General features: G+C 41.9%; 5 protein-coding genes across 5 annotated transcripts; all 5 read right to left on the bottom strand.

Annotated features, from left to right (window-relative positions):
* Positions 1–1,499: 1,499 nt before the first annotated feature.
* LOC123682612 (brassinosteroid-responsive RING protein 1-like) lies at positions 1,500–2,839 on the bottom strand. Its single transcript, XM_045621344.1, has 2 exons — positions 2,484–2,839; positions 1,500–1,897 (listed from the first exon to the last, which is right to left on the bottom strand). The coding sequence occupies exons 1-2, from the start codon at positions 2,543–2,545 to the stop codon at positions 1,552–1,554; spliced, it is 408 nt and encodes a 135-aa protein (XP_045477300.1). The 5' UTR covers positions 2,546–2,839; the 3' UTR covers positions 1,500–1,551.
* Positions 2,840–10,782: 7,943 nt separating this feature from the next.
* LOC123683108 lies at positions 10,783–11,493 on the bottom strand. The gene has a single exon (XM_045622009.1). It carries the CDS (start codon positions 11,491–11,493, stop codon positions 10,783–10,785), a length of 711 nt encoding a protein of 236 aa, XP_045477965.1.
* A 2,537-nt stretch (positions 11,494–14,030) lies between these two features.
* Positions 14,031–14,666, bottom strand: LOC123683107. Its single transcript, XM_045622008.1, has one exon. The coding sequence runs from the start codon at positions 14,664–14,666 to the stop codon at positions 14,031–14,033; it is 636 nt and encodes a 211-aa protein (XP_045477964.1).
* Positions 14,667–21,426: 6,760 nt separating this feature from the next.
* LOC123682530 (brassinosteroid-responsive RING protein 1-like) lies at positions 21,427–22,343 on the bottom strand. Its single transcript, XM_045621176.1, has 2 exons — positions 22,007–22,343; positions 21,427–21,825 (listed from the first exon to the last, which is right to left on the bottom strand). The coding sequence occupies exons 1-2, from the start codon at positions 22,066–22,068 to the stop codon at positions 21,480–21,482; spliced, it is 408 nt and encodes a 135-aa protein (XP_045477132.1). The 5' UTR covers positions 22,069–22,343; the 3' UTR covers positions 21,427–21,479.
* A 2,653-nt stretch (positions 22,344–24,996) lies between these two features.
* Positions 24,997–25,668, bottom strand: LOC123682812 (brassinosteroid-responsive RING protein 1-like). The gene is made up of 2 exons (XM_045621618.1): positions 25,577–25,668; positions 24,997–25,395 (listed from the first exon to the last, which is right to left on the bottom strand). The coding sequence occupies exons 1-2, from the start codon at positions 25,636–25,638 to the stop codon at positions 25,050–25,052; spliced, it is 408 nt and encodes a 135-aa protein (XP_045477574.1). The 5' UTR covers positions 25,639–25,668; the 3' UTR covers positions 24,997–25,049.
* Positions 25,669–26,929: the final 1,261 nt, after the last annotated feature.

The following is a 26,929-nucleotide window of genomic DNA, read 5'->3' as shown; positions in this document are numbered from 1 at the left end:
AAGGGATGAAATTTAACTCTATTTAATACCAACTAATAATAGATATCAATTAAAAATTAGCCAAATCAAAGAAGCCATCAAAATATTCGGAAACATTCATTTTGACAAAATGAAGATCACGTGAAAAAACAGAAGCAAACGATTCCATATCTGATCGTTTTTCCATATTAAATGATGTGTTTATAATAAAAATTTTCTGTAGAAAATTCCACACACTCAATGACTCAATTTCAAATTTTTCGCATGTCATTTCCATATTCTCCGAAAAATATCATTAGAATCGGACGATTTATGTCCTCATTTCAATATACAGGTCGATTAGGTCTATCATTTGAATAAATTCATAATTACATTTGAAAGATCGAAAGAATATTTATAATAATATTAAAATATAGGTTACGGACATCTTTTGGTGTAAATATTTCCAGATAGAAATCGGCGTTGAGTCTATTCTAACCATGAATTATTATTCCATTTCGAATCTCACGGAGGTGGCGGTGCAAGGTACTGTATCATAAATCATATCCAGTAAATCTGCTCGTGGTGGCTTGTGCGGTTTCTGCTTCTGGATCGAAATTTACCGATCTTGTGTTCTCTGATTGGTTGTCTCTTGGTTATTACGTTAGAACAAAGGAATTCCTTCAATATACATACGCGTACAACTTTGCTTTCGTCGTTTTTTTCCCGAAATTCGAGGCTTTATTGTAAAAAACTGGATATACATTTATGATCCAAAGTATTGTCCATCTCTGGCGACTACTTTCTTCCATCTTTCGAAAAGCGTACGAATCCCGCGTTGGAAAAACTGGTCATCTTTTGACGCGATCCAAAAATGTTTAAACGAGAATAACTTTATGATGGAGACAAAAATCGACTAATATTTCAATAGCGCTATGTTCACAAATACTTAAGCTTATTGTATGACATCTTTGATCTATTTATTTCGACTACCCCTTACAGCTACAGCCATCTATTGCAAAACGACGGAAGCAAAGTTGTACACCTAATATTTAGGCCGAAAATCTGACTCTAACATACTTTTGTAGATCAATAAAATACCGAATATCGTTTTATCTCTTACAACCAAATTGGCTCTTATTCTTGGATCATTAGGAATGAGCATATCAGAAATTTCCATTACTTATACAAAAAATATGTCTATCATTGCCAATCCAATATCCTTAGCTGTTTATTATTTATGGAAAACTGTTTGATTACTCGGATTATTAGTCGATTTTGTTACAACTCGTCTGTAGTAAGTGCCTCTTGTAGGCTATCTTTCGACTATCACTTACCACTTACCTCTATAGCTATCTATTGCAAAACGGCGGAAGCAAAGTTGTACACCTAATGAGAGTATTTTTTAAAATTGTTTTATTTATAATAAATCACACTCATAAGACAAACGAGAGCTATTTCTGATTGAAATGACACTTAGTTAAAGTTAGGAAAAATAAGATGAAAAAAAAAAACAAATGTTTTGAATATAACACAATTTATGATTTATTTCTCTCAAAAATGTTACAGGTTGTGTCGAACAGAGATGTAAAATTAATTTTCCTCGTTGGTTTGGCACTCGGTTTGGCATTCGTTTTCTCCTTCATTCTCTTCTTTTTCTTCTTCAGTTTCACTCTCATCATCTTCTCCACTCTCATCATCTTCTTCATCACTGTCCATCTTATCGAACCGATGGATATTGACAGGTTTCCAATTTGTATCGAAGATACTGCAGGTTTCTTCGAAAACTAAATTTGTCCTGCACATGGGACAACATTCGGAACTGGAGCACCACCTGTCGATACACTCCTTGTGGAATGAATGTCTGCAGTCCGTAAGGTACAATTCTCCTGTTAATCTGCTCAAACATACGCTGCAATCCTCTTCGAATGTTATACCCCTAGGAAAAAAAAAGTACATATTAATTCACTGTTTGTAGGTACAATATGGTTTTTGTTCATTTCAAAACAATTATTGAACAAAAATTTCTTTATAAGAACGAAACATTCAGAAACTAAAGATAAAATTTGATTATATCGTTTCAAAACTACTCACCTTCCTGTCCTACTTTTTCGTGAAACTCAAATTGGTCTAATCAGATTTTTCATAACTCTTTCCGTTCAAGAGATACAGTGTGATTTTGGAAATTGATACTTTTCGGACACCTCCTTTATCTCCGAAGTTAGTAGAAATAATGCTGAGGTAAAAACTACATCTGAATCAGAATTCTGCGTAGAATCCAGTGGCGTACTCAAATTTTTTTTTCGGGGTATGGTTTTGAAGATTCAACACAAACCTATATTTTTTTTAATGGAACACCCTGTATATTATTACTTCGTTCGATTCGTAATTTTTTTTCCTTCAAAATGATGTATGATACTATGTAGGTAGGACGTTCAGAAATATAAAAAAACACTAAAACATCAAATAATGATGGTTTTTTTGTTAATGGGTCATGAAACAAAAAAAATGATGTAAAGCATTACCTTTCTGTACAATCGTTGTACAACTTTTCGAAGTTGAATTCATATAGATGGTCTAAAGACATCTTTTCGGCTTCAAAATTTACTGCTCTGCTTTTTTTGGGACAGCGTGTCGACTTGTGCTACATGAAGTAGGTTCATATTTAACTGGGAATCTTTGGCTTAACTCCGTTTAAGATGTGTACTTCGAGGCTTAAATAGATTGTTGCGCCCTCTGTTGGGGGAAGCGTTAACCTGGTTGGCCGCGCCACCATGATGGTAACGCAGGAATCTGTAATCCCCACAGTACCCCCTTGCTAGTGATTAACGATATATTACATCCCCGCCTGGAAACGCTCGGGGAAACGAACTTGCCGACCTGATCTGGTCATGTAAGGTCGTCGTACTGCTGGCGCTTGCGTTGCTGCCTCGGGTTCTGCTGGAGCAGGTGGGATGGGTTGTTGGGCCGGGGGTGAGTTCTCGCCTGGTAAAAAGAGAAGAATTCCTTCGTCTTCATCGTCCTCGTTCGAATTTACAGCGTCCTCCGGTGAATTTTCGCTGACCGCGATGTAGGCTGGTTTCAGCCTGTCGATCGAGACCGGGACGTTGGTACCGTGAATTCGGAGGGTGTAGTGCTTTTCGGCTCGAGAAACCACCTCGAACGGTCCATCGTATGGGTGCTGGAGCGGACGTCGAACGGCGTCGTGCCTTACGAAGACGTGGGATGCGGTGGCGAGATCTTTAAAGACGAAGATCTTCCGCTCACCGTGCCTGGTGCCACTGACTGGTCGGAGCGCCTGAAAGTACTGGCGCAGGTCGCGAACGAAATCGTCGGAGTTATCCAGGTTCATCGTCGACGTCGAACCCAGGAACTCGCCAGGAAGACGGAGTGGTTCTCCGTATATCATCTCAGCAGCGGTGGATTGGAGATCTTCTTTCCAAGCGGCGCGGATCCCCAGTAGTGCAGTGGGTAGTGTGTGGACCCATGTGTCAGAGTCCAAGCATTTAATGGAAGCTTTGAGCTGACGGTGGAGTCGCTCGACCATTCCGTTGGCGGCCGGGTGGTACGCCGTGGTTCTGAGGTGGTCCGTCCCTAGTAGCTTGTTCAAGCAGCGAAATAGGTAGGACTCGAATTGCCGTCCTTGGTCTGTAGTTACCCGGAGCGGGACGCCAAACCTGGCAACCCAGTTAGTGTAAAATGCTCGGGCGACGGTTTCTGCTGTCTGGTCTTGGAGCGGTATCGCTTCTGGCCATCGAGAAAATCGATCGACGCAGGTGAGGCAATACCGATATCCTTTGGAAAATGGCATCACGATCAGGTCGATGTGCACATGTTCGAAACGGCTCGACGGCGGTGTGAAGTTACCGATCGGAGACGAAACATGTCGTGACACCTTTGACCGCTGGCATTGGATGCAGACTCGGGACCACGCTCGGCAATCTCTGGAAATGGAGGGCCAGACGTATCGTTGGCTCATCAGCTTTGTGGTGGCCTTGGCGCCTGGATGGGACAGGCCGTGGATGGCGTCAAAAGCTGGTTTCCGGAATGGAGCCGTCAGGAAGGGTCGTGCCTTAGTGGTGGATATATCGCAGAAGACGGCAGCGTTGGATCCTGGTATCGTGACTTGGCGTAGAAGTAAGCCAGAGTCTTGCTTCTGGCGGAACTCCTGGAGCTCTGGGTCACATTGCTGGGATGCTGCGAGGGCCTCGAAGTCGAGTGGTGCTGCGATTTCGTCCACCCTGGAAAGGGCATCTGCGACGACGTTTTCTTTTCCGGATATATGCCGGATATCTGTGGTGAACTGCCCGATGAAGTCCAGGTGGCGGTATCGGCGTGGGGAGCATTGATCGGACTTTTGACTGAAGGCGAAGGTCAGCGGCTTATGGTCAGTTAAAATGAAGAAGTGGCGTCCTTCAACCATGTGTCGGAAGTACTTGACCGACTTGTAGATGGCCAGGAGTTCCCGATCGTAGGCGCTGTACTTGCACTCAGCGCCAGCCAGCTTCTTCGAAAAAAAACCGAGTGGTTCCCACTCGTTGCCAACCCGTTGATGCAGTGCAGCTCCAATGGTGTGGTCCGATGCATCACAAACCAAGGAGACCTCGGCGCCAAGTTCGGGGTGTGCCAGAAGTGTCGCTTTTGCAAGTTCTTCCTTGCATGCGGCGAATGCGGCATCAGCGTAATTGTTCCAATTCACTGGTGTCTTCTTTTTGATGTTTCCTTGGAGCAGGTCATTGAGTGGTGCCTGGGTCTTAGCAGTTCCGGGCATGAAACGCCTGTAGAAGTTCAACATGCCAAGGAATTGTCGGAGATCTTTTGCTGTTGTTGGCCTGGGATATTCGCGGATGGCAGCGACTTTCTCGGGGAGTGGTTTTGTTCCATTACCAGATACTAGGTACCCCAAGAACTTTACTTCCTTAGCGCCAAAGTAACATTTCGCTGAATTGACGACAATTCCGTACCGCTGGAGACGTTCGAATAGAATGCGTAGATGTTCATGATGCTCTTCCTCGGACGAGGAGGCCACCAGTAGGTCGTCAATATAGGCATACACGAAGTCGAGTCCCCGGAGAACCTCGTCGATGAACCGCTGGAATGTTTGAGCGGCGTTTCGTAGTCCAAAGCTCATTGCCGGGAATTCGAATAATCCGAACGGAGTGGTGATCGCCGTCTTCTCCACGTCTTCAGGGGCCACCGGGATATGATGGTACGCTCGTACCAGGTCAATGGTGGAAAAAATTGACTTTCCACGGAGCATTTGGGCGAAGTCCTGGATGTGGCGCACTGGATACCGGTCTGGTAAAGTGCGCGCGTTTAGTCCCCGGTAGTCTCCACAAGGGCGCCATTCGTCTCCCTTCTTTGGCACCATGTGGAGTGGCGAAGCCCAACTGCTCTTCGATGGGCGACAAATCCCCAATTGGAGCATGGACTCGAACTCCTTCCTAGCGGCGAGGTAACGGTCCGCGGCTAGGCGACGTGGCTTCTGGAAGACGGGTTGTCCTGGTGTGGTGTGGATGTGATGCACTGTACGGTGTTTCACATCCGCTGCTTTGCAAGCGCCATCAGGGCGCGTCAGCTCCGGGAACTGCTGGAGCAACGCGTGATAGCGCGTATCGCCTGCGGATGTTCGAATTCCGGAGATAGTCGCGCACTTGGAGTCCCGTCCCGTGACACTGAGACTCGTGGATCGGTCAAGTAAGAGTCCGTTGCGCAGATCCACGAGGAGGTCGTAATGAGTCAGAAAATCCACCCCGATGATGGCCTTGGACACGTCCGCGATGACGAAATTCCACGCGAAATCACGGCGGAGACCGAGGTTAAGTGTCAGTGGAATTGAGCCAAACGTATCGATCGCACTACCGTTAGCCGCGGTTAGCTCATAACCGGTTTTTACCCGTCGGCCTTTCACTAGACGTCGCGGAAACACGCACAAGTCTGCGCCGGTGTCGATCAAAAAGTTTTCTCCACTGTTTCGGTCCCTCAAAAACAAGCGGCGTGTGTTGGGGCAGCTTTCGCCTGCCGCGTTCAGCGACTGCCTTTGCCGTTTCCCTGTAGTACGCGATGTAGGACCATCGTGGTTCCGCGAGTGACCGCGCACTTCCGCACGAAGATCGTTTAACTCGCGACTTTGTTCGTCGAGGCGCACCGACAACCTCTTCAACACTTCACAAAGCTGTGATTCGCTTTGTGACACCCGAGGTGACACCGCAGACACCTGTTGTGGCGTGACGGTACCTAGCGCTTCCATTACGCAATCTGCGGTCTTGGCCAGGTCGTCCAGGGTCACGTTGGGTTGGGCAGCCTGCGCGGCGATGCTGGCGCGAGCGAGGGGGTTGATCCGCTCCATCCACAGGGCGCGGACGATCTCGTCAGCGGCGTTGTCCCCAGCGAGCTGTTGGAGATACCGCAGGAACTGTGAAGGCTTCCGGTCTCCAATTTCGACTCTCTCCAGCAGTTGTCGCGTCTTTTGGGCCTGTGATTTCCCCAGGCGTTGGAGCAGCTGCTCCTTCAGTGTCTCGTACGGCTTTTGTGCTGGCGGGTTGATTATCAGGTCGCGAACCTCCTTCGCGTACCTGCCGTCTAGGGATTTGATCACCTGCCGAAATTTCGCTAAGCTGTCCGTTAGCCCGAAATCTTCAAGTGTCCACTCGACCTGCTGGAACCATACTTCTGGGTCCTCTGGGGTGAACGCCGGGATTTGGAGGCGTGCGAGTATTCCGGGAGTGGGTGCTGCGGCGGATGGATTCGGCATCTTGGCGTCTGGCGTCCTGGCGTCTGGTGTTAGTCGACCAAATCGTCCCTGTCACTCATTAAGTTGACGTTGATCACGTCGGGGTCACCAGTTTTGGGACAGCGTGACGACTTGTGCTACATGAAGTAGGTTCATATTTAACTGGGAATCTTTGGCTTAACTCCGTTTAAGATGTGTACTTCGAGGCTTAAATAGATTGTTGCGCCCTCTGTTGGGGAAAGCGTTAACATGGTTGGCCGCGCCACCATGATGGTAACGCAGGAATCTGTAATCCCCACACTTTCAACACTGTCAAACTGATACTAAACTAGTTAGCGTACCTGTACCTTTATGTACTCAAACAAGTACACGACTAACGGGATTGGATACGAAATGTGCACCTGCGCAATTCATTACTAGTTTGATTTAGGGAAAGGGACAAACAGCTTTCGATATTTTCTGACACTATCGAAATTTATCGAAATATGTAAGAGTAAAAATATCGATATTACTCGAATTATTGAAATTTTTATAGTTGTAGGAAATAGTAATTTACGTAACAAGTCCGGAAAATAAGGTTTTTTTGGACGAATAGACAAAATTCCAGGAAGAGCGTAAGCGAGTCCTGGAAGTCTGTGTGTCCAAAAAAACCATTTTCGGGCGTGTTGCGTACAATATTTTTTCGGCAACCATGTAAAATAACACTATCGCCGCTGCTTTCCATATTTTATTGCGATTGCGATCAACAAACATGCAAATTTTTGACAACTAATTTCATATGAACTGTCAGCCGTTATTTCGGTCTATCGATTCTATGATTCTTTTCCGGCCTAGTCCGGGAAATAATACTTTCTCAGAGAAAAAGTGTCCGGGAAGTGAGAACTTCCCGGACGGTTGCCGAAAAAGTATATTGTGCAACATGTGGAGAAAGTCCTTTTCTCGCTCGTGTGTTTGCGGCACTCGCCTTTCAGGCTTTTGCCACAAACTTCCACACTCGCGAGAAATGTTGAACTTTCCCCACTTGTTGCACAATATACTATTTCCTACAACTGCTATGAAAAGTAGCGTAGCGAGGTGTGGGCAAAGTGCCGTGAGAAATAATATTTCCCACAGTATGAGCAATACATAGTTTTGTGGAAATTCTAATAATTTGTAAAGACAATATCAATCGAAGAAAAATTCCTGAACTATCAGCTGCGACAGTCAGTGTACTACTTTGCTGCCTAGTAAAACAAATAACCAGTGTATGAGAATGACCAATTTTTATATCATACTCAGAATCTCCATGAAGTTCTGATTTCGAATACTTGTCACAATTTATCTGTGATACTTTTTAACGTAGGCCACTTTTTTTGACGAATTTCTTGGATAAAAAGCTTTGAACTAAACTAAATCTTGAAAACCGTTCAAGGTAATTGTACGATATTTTTATTGATTCCCGAAAAGTTTTCAAGTCTTCTGAAAATTTACGTATCACTCTACTGGTGGTCTGAAAGAAACTGCAATTTTTTAAAAATGACTCTTTGAAAATGTCAATAAGTCAATTTTTTCAAATGGCATGCGCTGATTTCTTTCTACCTGTCGGATAGACTAGTGGGTAGTCTTCAATTTTTGTTGTGCCCAAAACATAAAGTTTTCAAAATGTTTCGCATTTCATGTTTTGTACAGGGTCTGACAGTATACTTTTCACGCATACAGTTTCAAAGGGATGAAATTTAACTCTATTTAATACCAACTAATAATAGATATCAATTAAAAATTAGCCAAATCAAAGAAGCCATCAAAATATTCGGAAACATTCATTTTGACAAAATGAAGATCACGTGAAAAAACAGAAGCAAACGATTCCATATCTGATCGTTTTTCCATATTAAATGATGTGTTTATAATAAAAATTTTCTGTAGAAAATTCCACACACTCAATGACTCAATTTCAAATTTTTCGCATGTCATTTCCATATTCTCCGAAAAATATCATTAGAATCGGACGATTTATGTCCTCATTTCAATATACAGGTCGATTAGGTCTATCATTTGAATAAATTCATAATTACATTTGAAAGATCGAAAGAATATTTATAATAATATTAAAATATAGGTTACGGACATCTTTTGGTGTAAATATTTCCAGATAGAAATCGGCGTTGAGTCTATTCTAACCATGAATTATTATTCCATTTCGAATCTCACGGAGGTGGCGGTGCAAGGTACTGTATCATAAATCATATCCAGTAAATCTGCTCGTGGTGGCTTGTGCGGTTTCTGCTTCTGGATCGAAATTTACCGATCTTGTGTTCTCTGATTGGTTGTCTCTTGGTTATTACGTTAGAACAAAGGAATTCCTTCAATATACATACGCGTACAACTTTGCTTTCGCCGTTTTTTTCCCGAAATTCGAGGCTTTATTGTAAAAAACTGGATATACATTTATGATCCAAAGTATTGTCCATCTCTGGCGACTACTTTCTTCCATCTTTCGAAAAGCGTACGAATCCCGCGTTGGAAAAACTGGTCATCTTTTGACGCGATCCAAAAATGTTTAAACGAGAATAACTTTATGATGGAGACAAAAATCGACTAATATTTCAATAGCGCTATGTTCACAAATACTTAAGCTTATTGTATGACATCTTTGATCTATTTATTTCGACTACCCCTTACAGCTACAGCCATCTATTGCAAAACGACGGAAGCAAAGTTGTACACCTAATATTTAGGCCGAACATCTGACTCTAACATACTTTTGTAGATCAATAAAATACCGAATATCGTTTTATCTCTTACAACCAAATTGGCTCTTATTCTTGGATCATTAGGAATGAGCATATCAGAAATTTTCATTACATATAAAAAAAATATGTCTATCATTGCCAATCCAATATCCTTAGCTGTTTATTATTTATGGAAAACTGTTTGATTACTCGGATTATTAGTCGATTTTGTTACAACTCGTCTGTAGTAAGTGCCTCTTGTAGGCTATCTTTCGACTATCACTTACCACTTACCTCTATAGCTATCTATTGCAAAACGGCGGAAGCAAAGTTGTACACCTAATGAGAGTATTTTTTAAAATTGTTTTATTTATAATAAATCAGACTCATAAGACAAACAAGAGCTATTTCTGATTGAAATGACACTTAGTTAAAGTTAGAAAAAATAAGATGAAAAAAAAAACAAATGTTTTAAATATAACACAATTTATGATTTATTTCTCTCAAAAATGTTACAGATTGTGTCGAACAGAGATGTAAAATTAATTTTCTTCGTTGGTTTGGCACTCGGTTTGGCATTCGTTTTCTCCTTCATTCTCTTCTTTTTCTTCTTCAGTTTCACTCTCATCATCTTCTCCACTCTCATCATCTTCTTCATCACTGTCCATCTTATCGAACCGATGGATATTGACAGGTTTCCAATTTGTATCGAAGATACTGCAGGTTTCTTCGAAAACTAAATTTGTCCTGCACATGGGACAACATTTGGAACTGGAGCACCACCTGTCGATACACTCCTTGTGGAATGAATGTCTGCAGTCCGTAAGGTACAATTCTCCTGTTAATCTGCTCAAACATACGCTGCAATCCTCTTCGAATGTTATACCCCTAGGAAAAAAAAAGTACATATTAATTGACTGTTTGTAGGTACAATATGGTTATTGTTCATTTCAAAACAATTATTGAACAAAAATTTCTTTATAAGAACGAAACATTCAGAAACTAAAGATAAAATTTGATTATATCGTTTCAAAAATACTTAAAGAAAAAAATGATGTAAAAGCATTACCTTTCTGTACAATCGTTGTACAACTTTTCGAAGTTGAATTCATATAGATGGTCTAAAGACATCTTTTCGGCTTCAAAATTTACTGCTCTGCTTTTTTTGGGACAGCGTGACGACTTGTGCTACATGAAGTAGGTTCATATTTAACTGGGAATCTTTGGCTCAACTCCGTTTAAGATGTGTACTTCGAGGCTTAAATAGATTGTTGCGCCCTCTGTTGGGGGAAGCGTTAACCTGGTTGGCAGCGCCACCATGATGGTAACGCAGGAATCTGTAATCCCCACAGTACCCCCTTGCTAGTGATTAAGGATATATTACATCCCCGCCTGGAAACGCTCGGGGAAACGAACTTGCCGACCTGATCTGGTCGTGTAAGGTCGTCGTACTGCTGGCGCTTGCGTTGCTGCCTCTGGTTCTGCTGGAGCAGGTGGGATGGGTTGTTGGGCCGGGGGTGAGTTCTCGCCTGGTAAAAAGAGAAGAATTCCTTCGTCTTCATCGTCCTCGTTCGAATTTACAGCGTCCTCCGGTGAATTTTCGCTGACCGCGATGTAGGCTGGTTTCAGCCTGTCGATCGAGACCGGGACGTTGGTACCGTGAATTCGGAGGGTGTAGTGCTTTTCGGCTCGAGAAACCACCTCGAACGGTCCATCGTATGGGTGCTGGAGCGGACGTCGAACGGCGTCGTGCCTTACGAAGACGTGGGATGCGGTGGCGAGATCTTTAAAGACGAAGATCTTCCGCTCACCGTGCCTGGTGCCACTGACTGGTCGGAGCGCCTGAAAGTGCTGGCGCAGGTCGCGAACGAAATCGTCGGAGTTATCCAGGTTCATCGTCGACGTCGAACCCAGGAACTCGCCAGGAAGACGGAGTGGTTCTCCGTATATCATCTCAGCAGCGGTGGATTGGAGATCTTCTTTCAAAGCGGCGCGGATCCCCAGTAGTGCAGTGGGTAGTGTGTGGACCCATGTGTCAGAGTCCAAGCATTTAATGGAAGCTTTGAGCTGACGGTGGAGTCGCTCGACCATTCCGTTGGCGGCCGGGTGGTACGCCGTGGTTCTGAGGTGGTCCGTCCCTAGTAGCTTGTTCAAGCAGCGAAATAGGTAGGACTCGAATTGCCGTCCTTGGTCTGTAGTTACCCGGAGCGGGACGCCAAACCTGGCAACCCAGTTAGTGTAAAATGCTCGGGCGACGGTTTCTGCTGTCTGGTCTTGGAGCGGTATCGCTTCTGGCCATCGAGAAAATCGATCGACGCAGGTGAGGCAATACCGATATCCTTTGGAAAATGGCATCACGATCAGGTCGATGTGCACATGTTCGAAACGGCTCGACGGCGGTGTGAAGTTACCGATCGGAGACGAAACATGTCGTGACACCTTTGACCGCTGGCATTGGATGCAGACTCGGGACCACGCTCGGCAATCTCTGGAAATGGAGGGCCAGACGTATCATTGGCTCATCAGCTTTGTGGTGGCCTTGGCGCCTGGATGGGACAGGCCGTGGATGGCGTCAAAAGCTGGTTTCCGGAATGGAGTCGTCAGGAAGGGTCGTGCCTTAGTGGTGGATATATCGCAGAAGACGGCAGCGTTGGATCCTGGTATCGTGACTTGGCGTAGAAGTAAGCCAGAGTCTTGCTTCTGGCGGAACTCCTGGAGCTCTGGGTCACATTGCTGGGATGCTGCGAGGGCCTCGAAGTCGAGTGGTGCTGCGATTTCGTCCACCCTGGAAAGGGCATCTGCGACGACGTTTTCTTTTCCGGATATATGCCGGATATCTGTGGTGAACTGCCCGATGAAGTCCAGGTGGCGGTATCGGCGTGGGGAGCATTGATCGGACTTTTGACTGAAGGCGAAAGTCAGCGGCTTATGGTCAGTTAAAATGAAGAAGTGGCGTCCTTCAACCATGTGTCGGAAGTACTTGACCGACTTGTAGATGGCCAGGAGTTCCCGATCGTAGGCGCTGTACTTGCACTCAGCGCCAGCCAGCTTCTTCGAAAAAAAACCGAGTGGTTCCCACTCGTTGCCAACCCGTTGATGCAGTGCAGCTCCAATGGTGTGGTCCGATGCATCACAAACCAAGGAGACCTCGGCGCCAAGTTCGGGGTGTGCCAGAAGTGTCGCTTTTGCAAGTTCTTCCTTGCATGCGGCGAATGCGGCATCAGCGTAATTGTTCCAATTCACTGGTGTCTTCTTTTTGATGTTTCCTTGGAGCAGGTCATTGAGTGGTGCCTGGGTCTTAGCAGTTCCGGGCATGAAACGCCTGTAGAAGTTCAACATGCCAAGGAATTGTCGGAGATCTTTTGCTGTTGTTGGCCTGGGATATTCGCGGATGGCAGCGACTTTCTCGGGGAGTGGTTTTGTTCCATTACCAGATACTAGGTACCCCAAGAACTTTACTTCCTTAGCGCCAAAGTAACATTTCGCTGAATTGTCGACAATTCCGTTCCGCTGGAGACGTTCGAATAGAATGCGTAGGTGTTCATGATGCTCTTCCTCGGACGAGGAGGCCACCAGTAGGTCGTCAATATAGGCATACACGAAGTCGAGTCCCCGGAGAACCTCGTCGATGAACCGCTGGAATGTTTGAGCGGCGTTTCGTAGTCCAAAGCTCATTGCCGGGAATTCGAATAATCCGAACGGAGTGGTGATCGCCGTCTTCTCCACGTCTTCAGGGGCCACCGGGATATGATGGTACGCTCGTACCAGGTCAATGGTGGAAAAAATTGACTTTCCACGGAGCATTTGGGCGAAGTCCTGGATGTGGCGCACTGGATACCGGTCTGGTAAAGTGCGCGCGTTTAGTCCCCGGTAGTCTCCACAAGGGCGCCAACAAGCCCAACTGCTCTTCGATGGGCGACAAATCCCCAATTGGAGCATGGACTCGAACTCCTTCCTAGCGGCGAGGTAACGGTCCGCGGCTAGGCGACGTGGCTTCTGGAAGACGGGTTGTCCTGGTGTGGTGTGGATGTGATGCACTGTACGGTGTTTTACATCCGCTGCTTTGCAAGCGCCATCGGGGCGCGTCAGCTCCGGGAACTGCTGGAGCAACGCGTGATAGCGCGTATCGCCTGCGGATGTTCGAATTCCGGCGATAGTCGCGCACTTGGAGTCCCGTCCCGTGACACTGAGACTCGTGGATCGGTCAAGTAAGAGTCCGTTGCGCAGATCCACGAGGAGGTCGTAATGAGTCAGAAAATCCACCCCGATGATGGCCTTGGACACGTCCGCGATGACGAAATTCCACGCGAAATCACGGCGGAGACCGAGGTTAAGTGTCAGTGGAATTGAGCCATACGTATCGATCGCACTACCGTTAGCCGCGGTTAGCTCATAACCGGTTTTTACCCGTCGGCCTTTCAATAGACGTCGCGGAAACACGCACAAGTCTGCGCCGGTGTCGATCAAAAAGTTTTCTCCACTGTTTCGGTCCCTCAAAAACAAGCGGCGTGTGTTGGGGCAGCTTTCGCCTGCCGCGTTCAGCGACTGCCTTTGCCGTTTCCCTGTAGTACGCGATGTAGGACCATCGTGGTTCCGCGAGTGACCGCGCACTTCCGCACGAAGATCGTTTAACTCGCGACTTTGTTCGTCGAGGCGCACCGACAACCTCTCAACACTTCACAAAGCTTTGATTCGCTTTGTGACACCCGAGGTGACACCGCAGACACCTGTTGTGGCGTGACGGTACCTAGCGCTTCCATTACGCAATCTGCGGTCTTGGCCAGGTCGTCCAGGGTCACGTTGGGTTGGGCAGCCTGCGCGGCGATGCTGGCGCGAGCGAGGGGGTTGATCCGCTCCATCCACAGGGCGCGGACGATCTCGTCAGCGGCGTTGTCCCCAGCGAGCTGTTGGAGATACCGCAGGAACTGTGAAGGCTTCCGGTCTCCAATTTCGACTCTCTCCAGCAGTTGTCGCGTCTTTTGGGCCTGTGATTTCCCCAGGCGTTGGAGAAGCTGCTCCTTCAGTGTCTCGTACGGCTTTTGTGCTGGCGGGTTGATTATCAGGTCGCGAACCTCCTTCGCGTACCTGCCGTCTAGGGATTTGATCACCTGCCGAAATTTCGCTAAGCTGTCCGTTAGCCCGAAATCTTCAAGTGTCCACTCGACCTGCTGGAACCATACTTCTGGGTCCTCTGGGGTGAACGCCGGGATTTGGAGGCGTGCGAGTATTCCGGGAGTGGGTGCTGCGGCGGATGGATTCGGCATCTTGGCGTCTGGCGTCCTGGCGTCTGGTGTTAGTCGACCAAATCGTCCCTGTCACTCATTAAGTTGACGTTGATCACGTCGGGGTCACCAGTTTTGGGACAGCGTGACGACTTGTGCTACATGAAGTAGGTTCATATTTAACTGGGAATCTTTGGCTTAACTCCGTTTAAGATGTGTACTTCGAGGCTTAAATAGATTGTTGCGCCCTCTGTTGGGGGAAGCGTTAACCTGGTTGGCCGCGCCACCATGATGGTAACGCAGGAATCTGTAATCCCCACACTTTCAACACTGTCAAACTGATACTAAACTAGTTAGCGTACCTGTACCTTTATGTACTCAAACAAGTACACGACTAACGGGATTGGATACGAAATGTGCACCTGCGCAATTCATTTCTAGTTTGATTTAGGGAAAGGGACAAACAGCTTTCGATATTTTCTGACACTATCGAAATTTATCGAAATATGTAAGAGTAAAAATATCGATATTACTCGAATTATTGAAATTTTTATAGTTGTAGGAAATAGTAATTTACGTAACAAGTCCGGAAAATAAGGTTTTTTTGGACGAATAGACAAAATTCCAGGAAGAGCGTAAGCGAGTCCTGGAAGTCTGTGTGTCCAAAAAAACCATTTTCGGGCGTGTTGCGTACAATATTTTTTCGGCAACCATGTAAAATAACACTATCGCCGCTGCTTTCCATATTTTATTGCGATTGCGATCAAAAAACATGCAAATTTTTGACAACTAATTTCATTTGAACTGTCAGCCGTTATTTCGGTCTATCGATTCTATGATTCTTTTCCGGCCTAGTCCGGGAAATAAAACTTTCTCAGAGAAAAAGTGTCCGGGAAGTGAGAACTTCCCGGACGGTTGCCGAAAAAGTATATTGTGCAACATGTGGAGAAAGTCCTTTTCTCGCTCGTGTGTTTGCGGCACTCGCCTTTCAGGCTCTTGCCACAAACTTCCACACTCGCGAGAAATGTTGAACTTTCCCCACTTGTTGCACAATATACTATTTCCTACAACTGCTATGAAAAGTAGCGTAGCGAGGTGTGGGCAAAGTGCCGTGAGAAATAATATTTCCCACAGTATGAGCAATACATAGTTTTGTGGAAATTCTAATAATTTGTAAAGACAATATCAATCGAAGAAAAATTCCTGAACTATCAGCTGCGACAGTCAGTGTACTACTTTGCTGCCTAGTAAAACAAATAACCAGTGTATGAGAATGACCAATTTTTATATCATACTCAGAATCTCCATGAAGTTCTGATTTCGAATACTTGTCACAATTTATCTGTGATACTTTTTAACGTAGGCCACTTTTTTTTGACGAATTTCTTGGATAAAAAGCTTTGAACTGAACTAAATCTTGAAAACCGTTCAAGGTAATTGTACGATATTTTTATTGATTCCCGAAAAGTTTTCAAGTCTTCTGAAAATTTACGTATCACTCTACTGGTGGTCTGAAAGAAACTGCAATTTTTTAAAAATGACTCTTTGAAAATGTCAATAAGTCAATTTTTTTAAATGGCATGCGCTGATTTCTTTCTACCTGTCGGATAGACTAGTGGGTAGTCTTCAATTTTTGTTGTGCCCAAAACATAAAGTTTTCAAAATGTTTCGCATTTCATGTTTTGTACAGGGTCTGACAGTATACTTTTCACGCATACAGTTTCAAAGGGATGAAATTTAACTCTATTTAATACCAACTAATAATAGATATCAATTAAAAATTAGCCAAATCAAAGAAGCCATCAAAATATTCGGAAACATTCATTTTGACAAAATGAAGATCACGTGAAAAAACAGAAGCAAACGATTCCATATCTGATCGTTTTTCCATATTAAATGATGTGTTTAAAATAAAAATTTTCTGTAGAAAATTCCACACACTCAATGACTCAATTTCAAATTTTTCGCATGTCATTTCCATATTCTCCGAAAAATATCATTAGAATCGGACGATTTATGTCCTCATTTCAATATACAGGTCGATTAGGTCTATCATTTGAATAAATTCATAATTACATTTGAAAGATCGAAAGAATATTTATAATAATATTAAAATATAGGTTACGGACATCTTTTGGTGTAAATATTTCCAGATAGAAATCGGCGTTGAGTCTATTCTAACCATGAATTATTATTCCATTTCGAATCTCACGGAGGTGGCGGTGCAAGGTACTGTATCATAAATCATATCCAGTAAATCTGCTCGTGGTGGCTTGTGCGGTTTCTGCTTCTGGATCGAAATTTACCGATCTTGTGTTCTCTGATTGGTTGTCTCTTGGTTATTACGTTAGAACAAAGGAATTCCTTCAATATACATACGGGTACAACTTTGCTTTCGCCGTTTTTTTCCCGAAATTCGAGGCTTTATTGTAAAAAACTGGATATACATTTATGATCCAAAGTATTGTCCATCTCTGGCGACTACTTTCTTCCATCTTTCGAAAAGCGTACGAATCCCGCGTTGGAAAAACTGGTCATCTTTTGACGCGATCCAAAAATGTTTAAACGAGAATAACTTTATGATGGAGACAAAAATCGACTAATATTTCAATAGCGCTATGTTCACAAATACTTAAGCTTATTGTATGACATCTTTGATCTATTTATTTCGACTACCCCTTACAGCTACAGCCATCTATTGCAAAACGACGGAAGCAAAGTTGTACACCTAATATTTAGGCCGAACATCTGACTCTAACATACTTTTGTAGATCAATAAAATACCGAATATCGTTTTATCTCTTACAACCAAATTGGCTCTTATTCTTGGATCATTAGGAATGAGCATATCAGAAATTTCCATTACATATAAAAAAAATATGTCTATCATTGCCAATCCAATATCCTTAGCTGTTTATTATTTATGGAAAACTGTTTGATTATTCGGATTATTAGTCGATTTTGTTACAACTCGTCTGTAGTAAGTGCCTCTTGTAGGCTATCTTTCGACTATCACTTACCACTTACCTCTATAGCTATCTATTGCAAAACGGCGGAAGCAAAGTTGTACACCTAATGAGAGTATTTTTTAAAATTGTTTTATTTATAATAAATCACACTCATAAGACAAACGAGAGCTATTTCTGATTGAAATGACACTTAGTTAAAGTTAGGAAAAATAAGATGAAAAAAAAAACAAATGTTTTAAATATAACACAATTTATGATTCATTTCTCTCAAAAATGTTACAGGTTGTGTCGAACAGAGATGTAAAATTAATTTTCCTCGTTGGTTTGGCACTCGGTTTGGCACTCGGTTTGGCATTCGTTTTCTCCTTCATTCTCTTCTTTTTCTTCTTCAGTTTCACTCTCATCATCTTCTCCACTCTCATCATCTTCTTCATCACTGTCCATCTTATCGAACCGATGGATATTGACAGGTTTCCAATTTGTATCGAAGATACTGCAGGTTTCTTCGAAAACTAAATTTGTCCTGCACATGGGACAACATTCGGAACTGGAGCACCACCTGTCGTGCTCCTTGTGGAATGAATGTCTGCAGTCCGTAAGGTACAATTCTCCTGTTAATCTGCTCAAACATACGCTGCAATCCTCTTCGAATGTTATACCCCTAGGAAAAAAAAAGTACATATTAATTGACTGTTTGTAGGTACAATATGGTTATTGTTCATTTCAAAACAATTATTGAACAAAAATTTCTTTATAAGAACGAAACATTCAGAAACTAAAGATAAAATTTGATTATATCGTTTCAAAAATACTTAAAGAAAAAAATGATGTAAAAGCATTACCTTTCTGTACAATCGTTGTACAACTTTTCGAAGTTGAATTCATATAGATGGTCTAAAGACATCTTTTCGGCTTCAAAATTTACTGCTCTGCTTTCAACACTGTCAAACTGATACTAAACTAGTTAGCGTACCTGTACCTTTATGTACTCAAACAAGTACACGACTAACGGGATTGGATACGAAATGTGCACCTGCGCAATTCATTACTAGTTTGATTTAGGGAAAGGGACAAACAGCTTTCGATATTTTCTAACACTATCGAAATTTATCGAAATATGTAAGAGTAAAGATATCGATATTACTCGAATTATTGAAATTTTTATAGTTGTAGGAAATAGTAATTTACGTAACAAGTCCGGAAAATAAGGTTTTCTTGGACGAATAGACAAAATTCCAGGAAGAGCGTAAGCGAGTCCTGGAAGTCTGTGTGTCCAAAAAAACCATTTTCGGGCATGTTGCGTACAATATTTTTTCGGCAACCATGTAAAATAACACTATCGCCGCTGCTTTCCATATTTTATTGCGATTGCGATCAAAAAACATGCAAATTTTTGACAACTAATTTCATTTGAACTGTCAGCCGTTATTTCGGTCTATCGATTCTATGATTCTTTTCCGGCCTAGTCCGGGAAATAATACTTTCTCAGAGAAAAAGTGTCCGGGAAGTGAGAACTTCCCGGACGGTTGCCGAAAAAGTATATTGTGCAACATGTGGAGAAAGTCCTTTTCTCGCTCGTGTGTTTGCGGCACTCGCCTTTCAGGCTCTTGCCACAAACTTCCACACTCGCGAGAAATGTTGAACTTTCCCCACTTGTTGCACAATATACTATTTCCTACAACTGCTATGAAAAGTAGCGTAGCGAGGTGTGGGCAAAGTGCCGTGAGAAATAATATTTCCCACAGTATGAGCAATACATAGTTTTGTGGAAATTCTAATAATTTGTAAAGACAATATCAATCGAAGAAAAATTCCTGAACTATCAGCTGCGACAGTCAGTGTACTACTTTGCTGCCTAGTAAAACAAATAACCAGTGTATGAGAATGACCAATTTTTATATCATACTCAGAATCTCCATGAAGTTCTGATTTCGAATACTTGTCACAATTTATCTGTGATACTTTTTAACGTAGGCCACTTTTTTTTGACGAATTTCTTGGATAAAAAGCTTTGAACTAAACTAAATCTTGAAAACCGTTCAAGGTAATTGTACGATATTTTTATTGATTCCCGAAAAGTTTTCAAGTCTTCTGAAAATTTACGTATCACTCTACTGGTGGTCTGAAAGAAACTGCAATTTTTTAAAAATGACTCTTTGAAAATGTCAATAAGTCAATTTTTTTAAATGGCATGCGCTGATTTCTTTCTACCTGTCGGATAGACTAGTGGGTAGTCTTCAATTTTTGTTGTGCCCAAAACATAAAGTTTTCAAAATGTTTCGCATTTCATGTTTTGTACAGGGTCTGACAGTATACTTTTCACGCATACAGTTTCAAAGGGATGAAATTTAACTCTATTTAATACCAACTAATAATAGATATCAATTAAAAATTAGCCAAATCAAAGAAGCCATCAAAATATTCGGAAACATTCATTTTGACAAAATGAAGATCACGTGAAAAAACAGAAGCAAACGATTCCATATCTGATCGTTTTTCCATATTAAATGATGTGTTCATAATAAAAATTTTCTGTAGAAAATTCCACACACTCAATGACTCAATTTCAAATTTTTCGCATGTCATTTCCATATTCTCCGAAAAATATCATTAGAATCGGACGATTTATGTCCTCATTTCAATATACAGGTCGATTAGGTCTATCATTTGAATAAATTCATAATTACATTTGAAAGATCGAAAGAATATTTATAATAATATTAAAATATAGGTTACGGACATCTTTTGGTGTAAATATTTCCAGATAGAAATCGGCGTTGAGTCTATTCTAACCATGAATTATTATTCCATTTCGAATCTCACGGAGGTGGCGGTGCAAGGTACTGTATCATAAATCATATCCAGTAAATCTGCTCGTGGTGGCTTGTGCGGTTTCTGCTTCTGGATCGATATTTACCGATCTTGTGTTCTCCGATTGGTTGTCTCTTGGTTATTACGTTAGAACAAAGGAATTCCTTCAATATACATACGCGTACAACTTTGCTTTCGCCGTTTTTTTCCCGAAATTCGAGGCTTTATTGTAAAAAACTGGATATACATTTATGATCCAAAGTATTGTCCATCTCTGGCGACTACTTTCTTCCATCTTTCGAAAAGCGTACGAATCCCGCGTTGGAAAAACTGGTCATCTTTTGACGCGATCCAAAAATGTTTAAACGAGAATAACTTTATGATGGAGACAAAAATCGACTAATATTTCAATAGCGCTATGTTCACAAATACTTAAGCTTATTGTATGACATCTTTGATCTATTTATTTCGACTACCCCTTACAGCTACAGCCATCTATTGCAAAACGACGGAAGCAAAGTTGTACACCTAATATTTAGGCCGAACATCTGACTCTAACATACTTTTGTAGATCAATAAAATACCGAATATCGTTTTATCTCTTACAACCAAATTGGCTCTTATTCTTGGATCATTAGGAATGAGCATATCAGAAATTTCCATTACATATAAAAAAAATATGTCTATCATTGCCAATCCAATATCCTTAGCTGTTTATTATTTATGGAAAACTGTTTGATTACTCGGATTATTAGTCGATTTTGTTACAACTCGTCTGTAGTAAGTGCCTCTTGTAGGCTATCTTTCGACTATCACTTACCACTTACCTCTATAGCTATCTATTGCAAAACGGCGGAAGCAAAGTTGTACACCTAATGAGAGTATTTTTTAAAATTGTTTTATTTATAATAAATCACACTCATAAGACAAACGAGAGCTATTTCTGATTGAAATGACACTTAGTTAAAGTTAGGAAAAATAAGATGAAAAAAAAAACAAATGTTTTAAATATAACACAATTTATGATTTATTTCTCTCAAAAATGTTACAGGTTGTGTCGAACAGAGATGTAAAATTAATTTTCCTCGTTGGTTTGGCACTCGGTTTGGCATTCGTTTTCTCCTTCATTCTCTTCTTTTTCTTCTTCAGTTTCACTCTCATCATCTTCTCCACTCTCATCATCTTCTTCATCACTGTCCATCTTATCGAACCGATGGATATTGACAGGTTTCCAATTTGTATCGAAGATACTGCAGGTTTCTTCGAAAACTAAATTTGTCCTGCACATGGGACAACATTCGGAACTGGAGCACCACCTGTCGATACACTCCTTGTGGAATGAATGTCTGCAGTCCGTAAGGTACAATTCTCCTGTTAATCTGCTCAAACATACGCTGCAATCCTCTTCGAATGTTATACCCCTAGGAAAAAAAAAGTACATATTAATTGACTGTTTGTAGGTACAGTATGGTTATTGTTCATTTCAAAACAATTATTGAACAAAAATTTCTTTATAAGAACGAAACATTCAGAAACTAAAGATAAAATTTGATTATATCGTTTCAAAAATACTTAAAGAAAAAAATGATGTAAAAGCATTACCTTTCTGTACAATCGTTGTACAACTTTTCGAAGTTGAATTCATATAGATGGTCTAAAGACATCTTTTCGGCTTCAAAATTTACTGCTCTGCTTTCAACACTGTCAAACTGATACTAAACTAGTTAGCGTACCTGTACCTTTATGTACTCAAACAAGTACACGACTAACGGGATTGGATACGAAATGTGCACCTGCGCAATTCATTACTAGTTTGATTTAGGGAAAGGGACAAACAGCTTTCGATATTTTCTGACACTATCGAAATTTATCGAAATATGTAAGAGTAAAAATATCGATATTACTCGAATTATTGAAATTTTTATAGTTGTAGGAAATAGTAATTTACGTAACAAGTCCGGAAAATAAGGTTTTCTTGGACGAATAGACAACATTCCAGGAAGAGCGTAAGCGAGTCCTGGAAGTCTGTGTGTCCAAAAAAACCATTTTCGGGCGTGTTGCGTACAATATTTTTTCGGCAACCATGTAAAATAACACTATCGCCGCTGCTTTCCATATTTTATTGCGATTGCGATCAAAAAACATGCAAATTTTTGACAACTAATTTCATATGAACTGTCAGCCGTTATTTCGGTCTATCGATTCTATGATTCTTTTCCGGCCTAGTCCGGGAAATAATACTTTCTCAGAGAAAAAGTGTCCGGGAAGTGAGAACTTCCCGGACGGTTGCCGAAAAAGTATATTGTGCAACATGTGAAGAAAGTCCTTTTCTCGCTCGTGTGTTTGCGGCACTCGCCTTTCAGGCTCTTGCCACAAACTTCCACACTCGCGAGAAATGTTGAACTTTCCCCACTTGTTGCACAATATACTATTTCCTACAACTGCTATGAAAAGTAGCGTAGCGAGGTGTGGGCAAAGTGCCGTGAGAAATAATATTTCCCACAGTATGAGCAATACATAGTTTTGTGGAAATTCTAATAATTTGTAAAGACAATATCAATCGAAGAAAAATTCCTGAACTATCAGCTGCGACAGTCAGTGTACTACTTTGCTGCCTAGTAAAACAAATAACCAGTGTATGAGAATGACCAATTTTTATATCATACTCAGAATCTCCATGAAGTTCTGATTTCGAATACTTGTCACAATTTATCTGTGATACTTTTTAACGTAGGCCACTTTTTTTGACGAATTTCTTGGATAAAAAGCTTTGAACTAAACTAAATCTTGAAAACCGTTTAAGGTAATTGTACGATATTTTTATTGATTCCCGAAAAGTTTTCAAGTCTTCTGAAAATTTACGTATCACTCTACTGGTGGTCTGAAAGAAACTGCAATTTTTTAAAAATGACTCTTTGAAAATGTCAATAAGTCAATTTTTTTGAATGGCATGCGCTGATTTCTTTCTACCTGTCGGATAGACTAGTGGGTAGTCTTCAATTTTTGTTGTGCCCAAAACATAAAGTTTTCAAAATGTTTCGCATTTCATGTTTTGTACAGGGTCTGACAGTATACTTTTCACGCATACAGTTTCAAAGAGATGAAATTTAACTCTATTTAATACCAACTAATAATAGATATCAATTAAAAATTAGCCAAATCAAAGAAGCCATCAAAATATTCGGAAACATTCATTTTGACAAAATGAAGATCACGTGAAAAAACAGAAGCAAACGATTCCATATCTGATCGTTTTTCCATATTAAATGATGTGTTTATAATAAAAATTTTCTGTAGAAAATTCCACACACTCAATGACTCAATTTCAAATTTTTCGCATGTCATTTCCATATTCTCCGAAAAATATCATTAGAATCGGACGATTTATGTCCTCATTTCAATATACAGGTCGATTAGGTCTATCATTTGAATAAATTCATAATTACATTTGAAAGATCGAAAGAATATTTATAATAATATTAAAATATAGGTTACGGACATCTTTTGGTGTAAATATTTCCAGATAGAAATCGGCGTTGAGTCTATTCTAACCATGAATTATTATTCCATTTCGAATCTCACGGAGGTGGCGGTGCAAGGTACTGTATCATAAATCATATCCAGTAAATCTGCTCGTGGTGGCTTGTGCGGTTTCTGCTTCTGGATCGATATTTACCGATCTTGTGTTCTCCGATTGGTTGTCTCTTGGTTATTACGTTAGAACAAAGGAATTCCTTCAATATACATACGCGTACAACTTTGCTTTCGCCGTTTTTTTCCCGAAATTCGAGGCTTTATTGTAAAAAACTGGATATACATTTATGATCCAAAGTATTGTCCATCTCTGGCGACTACTTTCTTCCATCTTTCGAAAAGCGTACGAATCCCGCGTTGGAAAAACTTGTCATCTTTTGACGCGATCCAAAAATGTTTAAACGAGAATAACTTTATGATGGAGACAAAAATCGACTAATATTTCAATAGCGCTATGTTCACAAATACTTAAGCTTATTGTATGACATCTTTGATCTATTTATTTCGACTACCCCTTACAGCTACAGCCATCTATTGCAAAACGACGGAAGCAAAGTTGTACACCTAATATTTAGGCCGAAAATCTGACTCTAACATACTTTTGTAGATCAATAAAATACCGAATATCGTTTTATCTCTTACAACCAAATTGGCTCTTATTCTTGGATCATTAGGAATGAGCATATCAGAAATTTCCATTACATATAAAAAAAATATGTCTATCATTGCCAATCCAATATCCTTAGCTGTTTATTATTTATGGAAAACTGTTTGATTACTCGGATTATTAGTCGACTCTGTTACAACTCGTCTGTAGTAAGTGCCTCTTGTAGGCTATCTTTCGACTATCACTTACCACTTACCTCTATAGCTATCTATTGCAAAACGGCGGAAGCAAAGTTGTACACCTAATGAGAGTATTTTTTAAAATTGTTTTATTTATAATAAATCACACTCATAAGACAAACGAGAGCTATTTCTGATTGAAATGACACTTAGTTAAAGTTAGGAAAAATAAGATGAAAAAAAAAACAAATGTTTTAAATATAACACAATTTATGATTTATTTCTCTCAAAAATGTTACAGGTTGTGTCGAACAGAGATGTAAAATTAATTTTCCTCGTTGGTTTGGCACTCGGTTTGGCATTCGTTTTCTCCTTCATTCTCTTCTTTTTCTTCTTCAGTTTCACTCTCATCATCTTCTCCACTCTCATCATCTTCTTCATCACTGTCCATCTTATCGAACCGATGGATATTGACAGGTTTCCAATTTGTATCGAAGATACTGCAGGTTTCTTCGAAAACTAAATTTGTCCTGCACATGGGACAACATTCGGAACTGGAGCACCACCTGTCGATACACTCCTTGTGGAATGAATGTCTGCAGTCCGTAAGGTACAATTCTCCTGTTAATCTGCTCAAACATACGCTGCAATCCTCTTCGAATGTTATACCCCTAGGAAAAAAAAAGTACATATTAATTCACTGTTTGTAGGTACAATATGGTTTTTGTTCATTTCAAAACAATTATTGAACAAAAATTTCTTTATAAGAACGAAACATTCAGAAACTAAAGATAAAATTTGATTATATCGTTTCAAAAATACTTAAAGAAAAAAATGATGTAAAAGCATTACCTTTCTGTACAATCGTTGTACAACTTTTCGAAGTTGAATTCATATAGATGGTCTAAAGACATCTTTTCGGCTTCAAAATTTACTGCTCTGCTTTTTTTGGGACAGCGTGACGACTTGTGCTACATGAAGTAGGTTCATATTTAACTGGGAATCTTTGGCTTAACTCCGTTTAAGATGTGTACTTCGAGGCTTAAATAGATTGTTGCGCCCTCTGTTGGGGGAAGCGTTAACCTGGTTGGCCGCGCCACCATGATGGTAACGCAGGAATCTGTAATCCCCACAGTACCCCCTTGCTAGTGATTAACGATATATTACATCCCCGCCTGGAAACGCTCGGGGAAACGAACTTGCCGACCTGATCTGGTCGTGTAAGGTCGTCGTACTGCTGGCGCTTGCGTTGCTGCCTCTGGTTCTGCTGGAGCAGGTGGGATGGGTTGTTGGGCCGGGGGTGAGTTCTCGCCTGGTAAAAAGAGAAGAATTCCTTCGTCTTCATCGTCCTCGTTCGAATTTACAGCGTCCTCCGGTGAATTTTCGCTGACCGCGATGTAGGCTGGTTTCAGCCTGTCGATCGAGACCGGGACGTTGGTACCGTGAATTCGGAGGGTGTAGTGCTTTTCGGCTCGAGAAACCACCTCGAACGGTCCATCGTATGGGTACTGGAGCGGACGTCGAACGGCGTCGTGCCTTACGAAGACGTGGGATGCGGTGGCGAGATCTTTAAAGACGAAGATCTTCCGCTCACCGTGCCTGGTGCCACTGACTGGTCGGAGCGCCTGAAAGTGCTGGCGCAGGTCGCGAACGAAATCGTCGGAGTTATCCAGGTTCATCGTCGACGTCGAACCCAGGAACTCGCCAGGAAGACGGAGTGGTTCTCCGTATATCATCTCAGCAGCGGTGGATTGGAGATCTTCTTTCCAAGCGGCGCGGATCCCCAGTAGTGCAGTGGGTAGTGTGTGGACCCATGTGTCAGAGTCCAAGCATTTAATGGAAGCTTTGAGCTGACGGTGGAGTCGCTCGACCATTCCGTTGGCGGCCGGGTGGTACGCCGTGGTTCTGAGGTGGTCCGTCCCTAGTAGCTTGTTCAAGCAGCGAAATAGGTAGGACTCGAATTGCCGTCCTTGGTCTGTAGTTACCCGGAGCGGGACGCCAAACCTGGCAACCCAGTTAGTGTAAAATGCTCGGGCGACGGTTTCTGCTGTCTGGTCTTGGAGCGGTATCGCTTCTGGCCATCGAGAAAATCGATCGACGCAGGTGAGGCAATACCGATATCCTTTGGAAAATGGCATCACGATCAGGTCGATGTGCACATGTTCGAAACGGCTCGACGGCGGTGTGAAGTTACCGATCGGAGAC

The sequence above is a fragment of the Harmonia axyridis genome, chromosome 6 (genome assembly GCF_914767665.1).
Source record: "Harmonia axyridis chromosome 6, icHarAxyr1.1, whole genome shotgun sequence".
NCBI lineage: Eukaryota > Metazoa > Arthropoda > Insecta > Coleoptera > Coccinellidae > Harmonia > Harmonia axyridis.
Note: the sequence above shows the minus strand (reverse complement) of the source record. Positions and strands in the feature narration are given on the sequence as shown.

Coding starts and splice junctions, on each gene's coding strand:
- LOC123682612 (XM_045621344.1), bottom strand. CDS start 2,545: ATGTCTTTAGACCATCTATATGAATTCAACTTCGAAAAGTTGTACAAC. Junction 1,898..2,483: donor TACAACGATTGTACAGAAAG/GTAATGCTTTAC, acceptor TTTTTTTCCTAG/GGGTATAACATTCGAAGAGG.
- LOC123683108 (XM_045622009.1), bottom strand. CDS start 11,493: ATGGTCGAGCGACTCCACCGTCAGCTCAAAGCTTCCATTAAATGCTTG.
- LOC123683107 (XM_045622008.1), bottom strand. CDS start 14,666: ATGCCGAATCCATCCGCCGCAGCACCCACTCCCGGAATACTCGCACGC.
- LOC123682530 (XM_045621176.1), bottom strand. CDS start 22,068: ATGTCTTTAGACCATCTATATGAATTCAACTTCGAAAAGTTGTACAAC. Junction 21,826..22,006: donor TACAACGATTGTACAGAAAG/GTAATGCTTTTA, acceptor TTTTTTTCCTAG/GGGTATAACATTCGAAGAGG.
- LOC123682812 (XM_045621618.1), bottom strand. CDS start 25,638: ATGTCTTTAGACCATCTATATGAATTCAACTTCGAAAAGTTGTACAAC. Junction 25,396..25,576: donor TACAACGATTGTACAGAAAG/GTAATGCTTTTA, acceptor TTTTTTTCCTAG/GGGTATAACATTCGAAGAGG.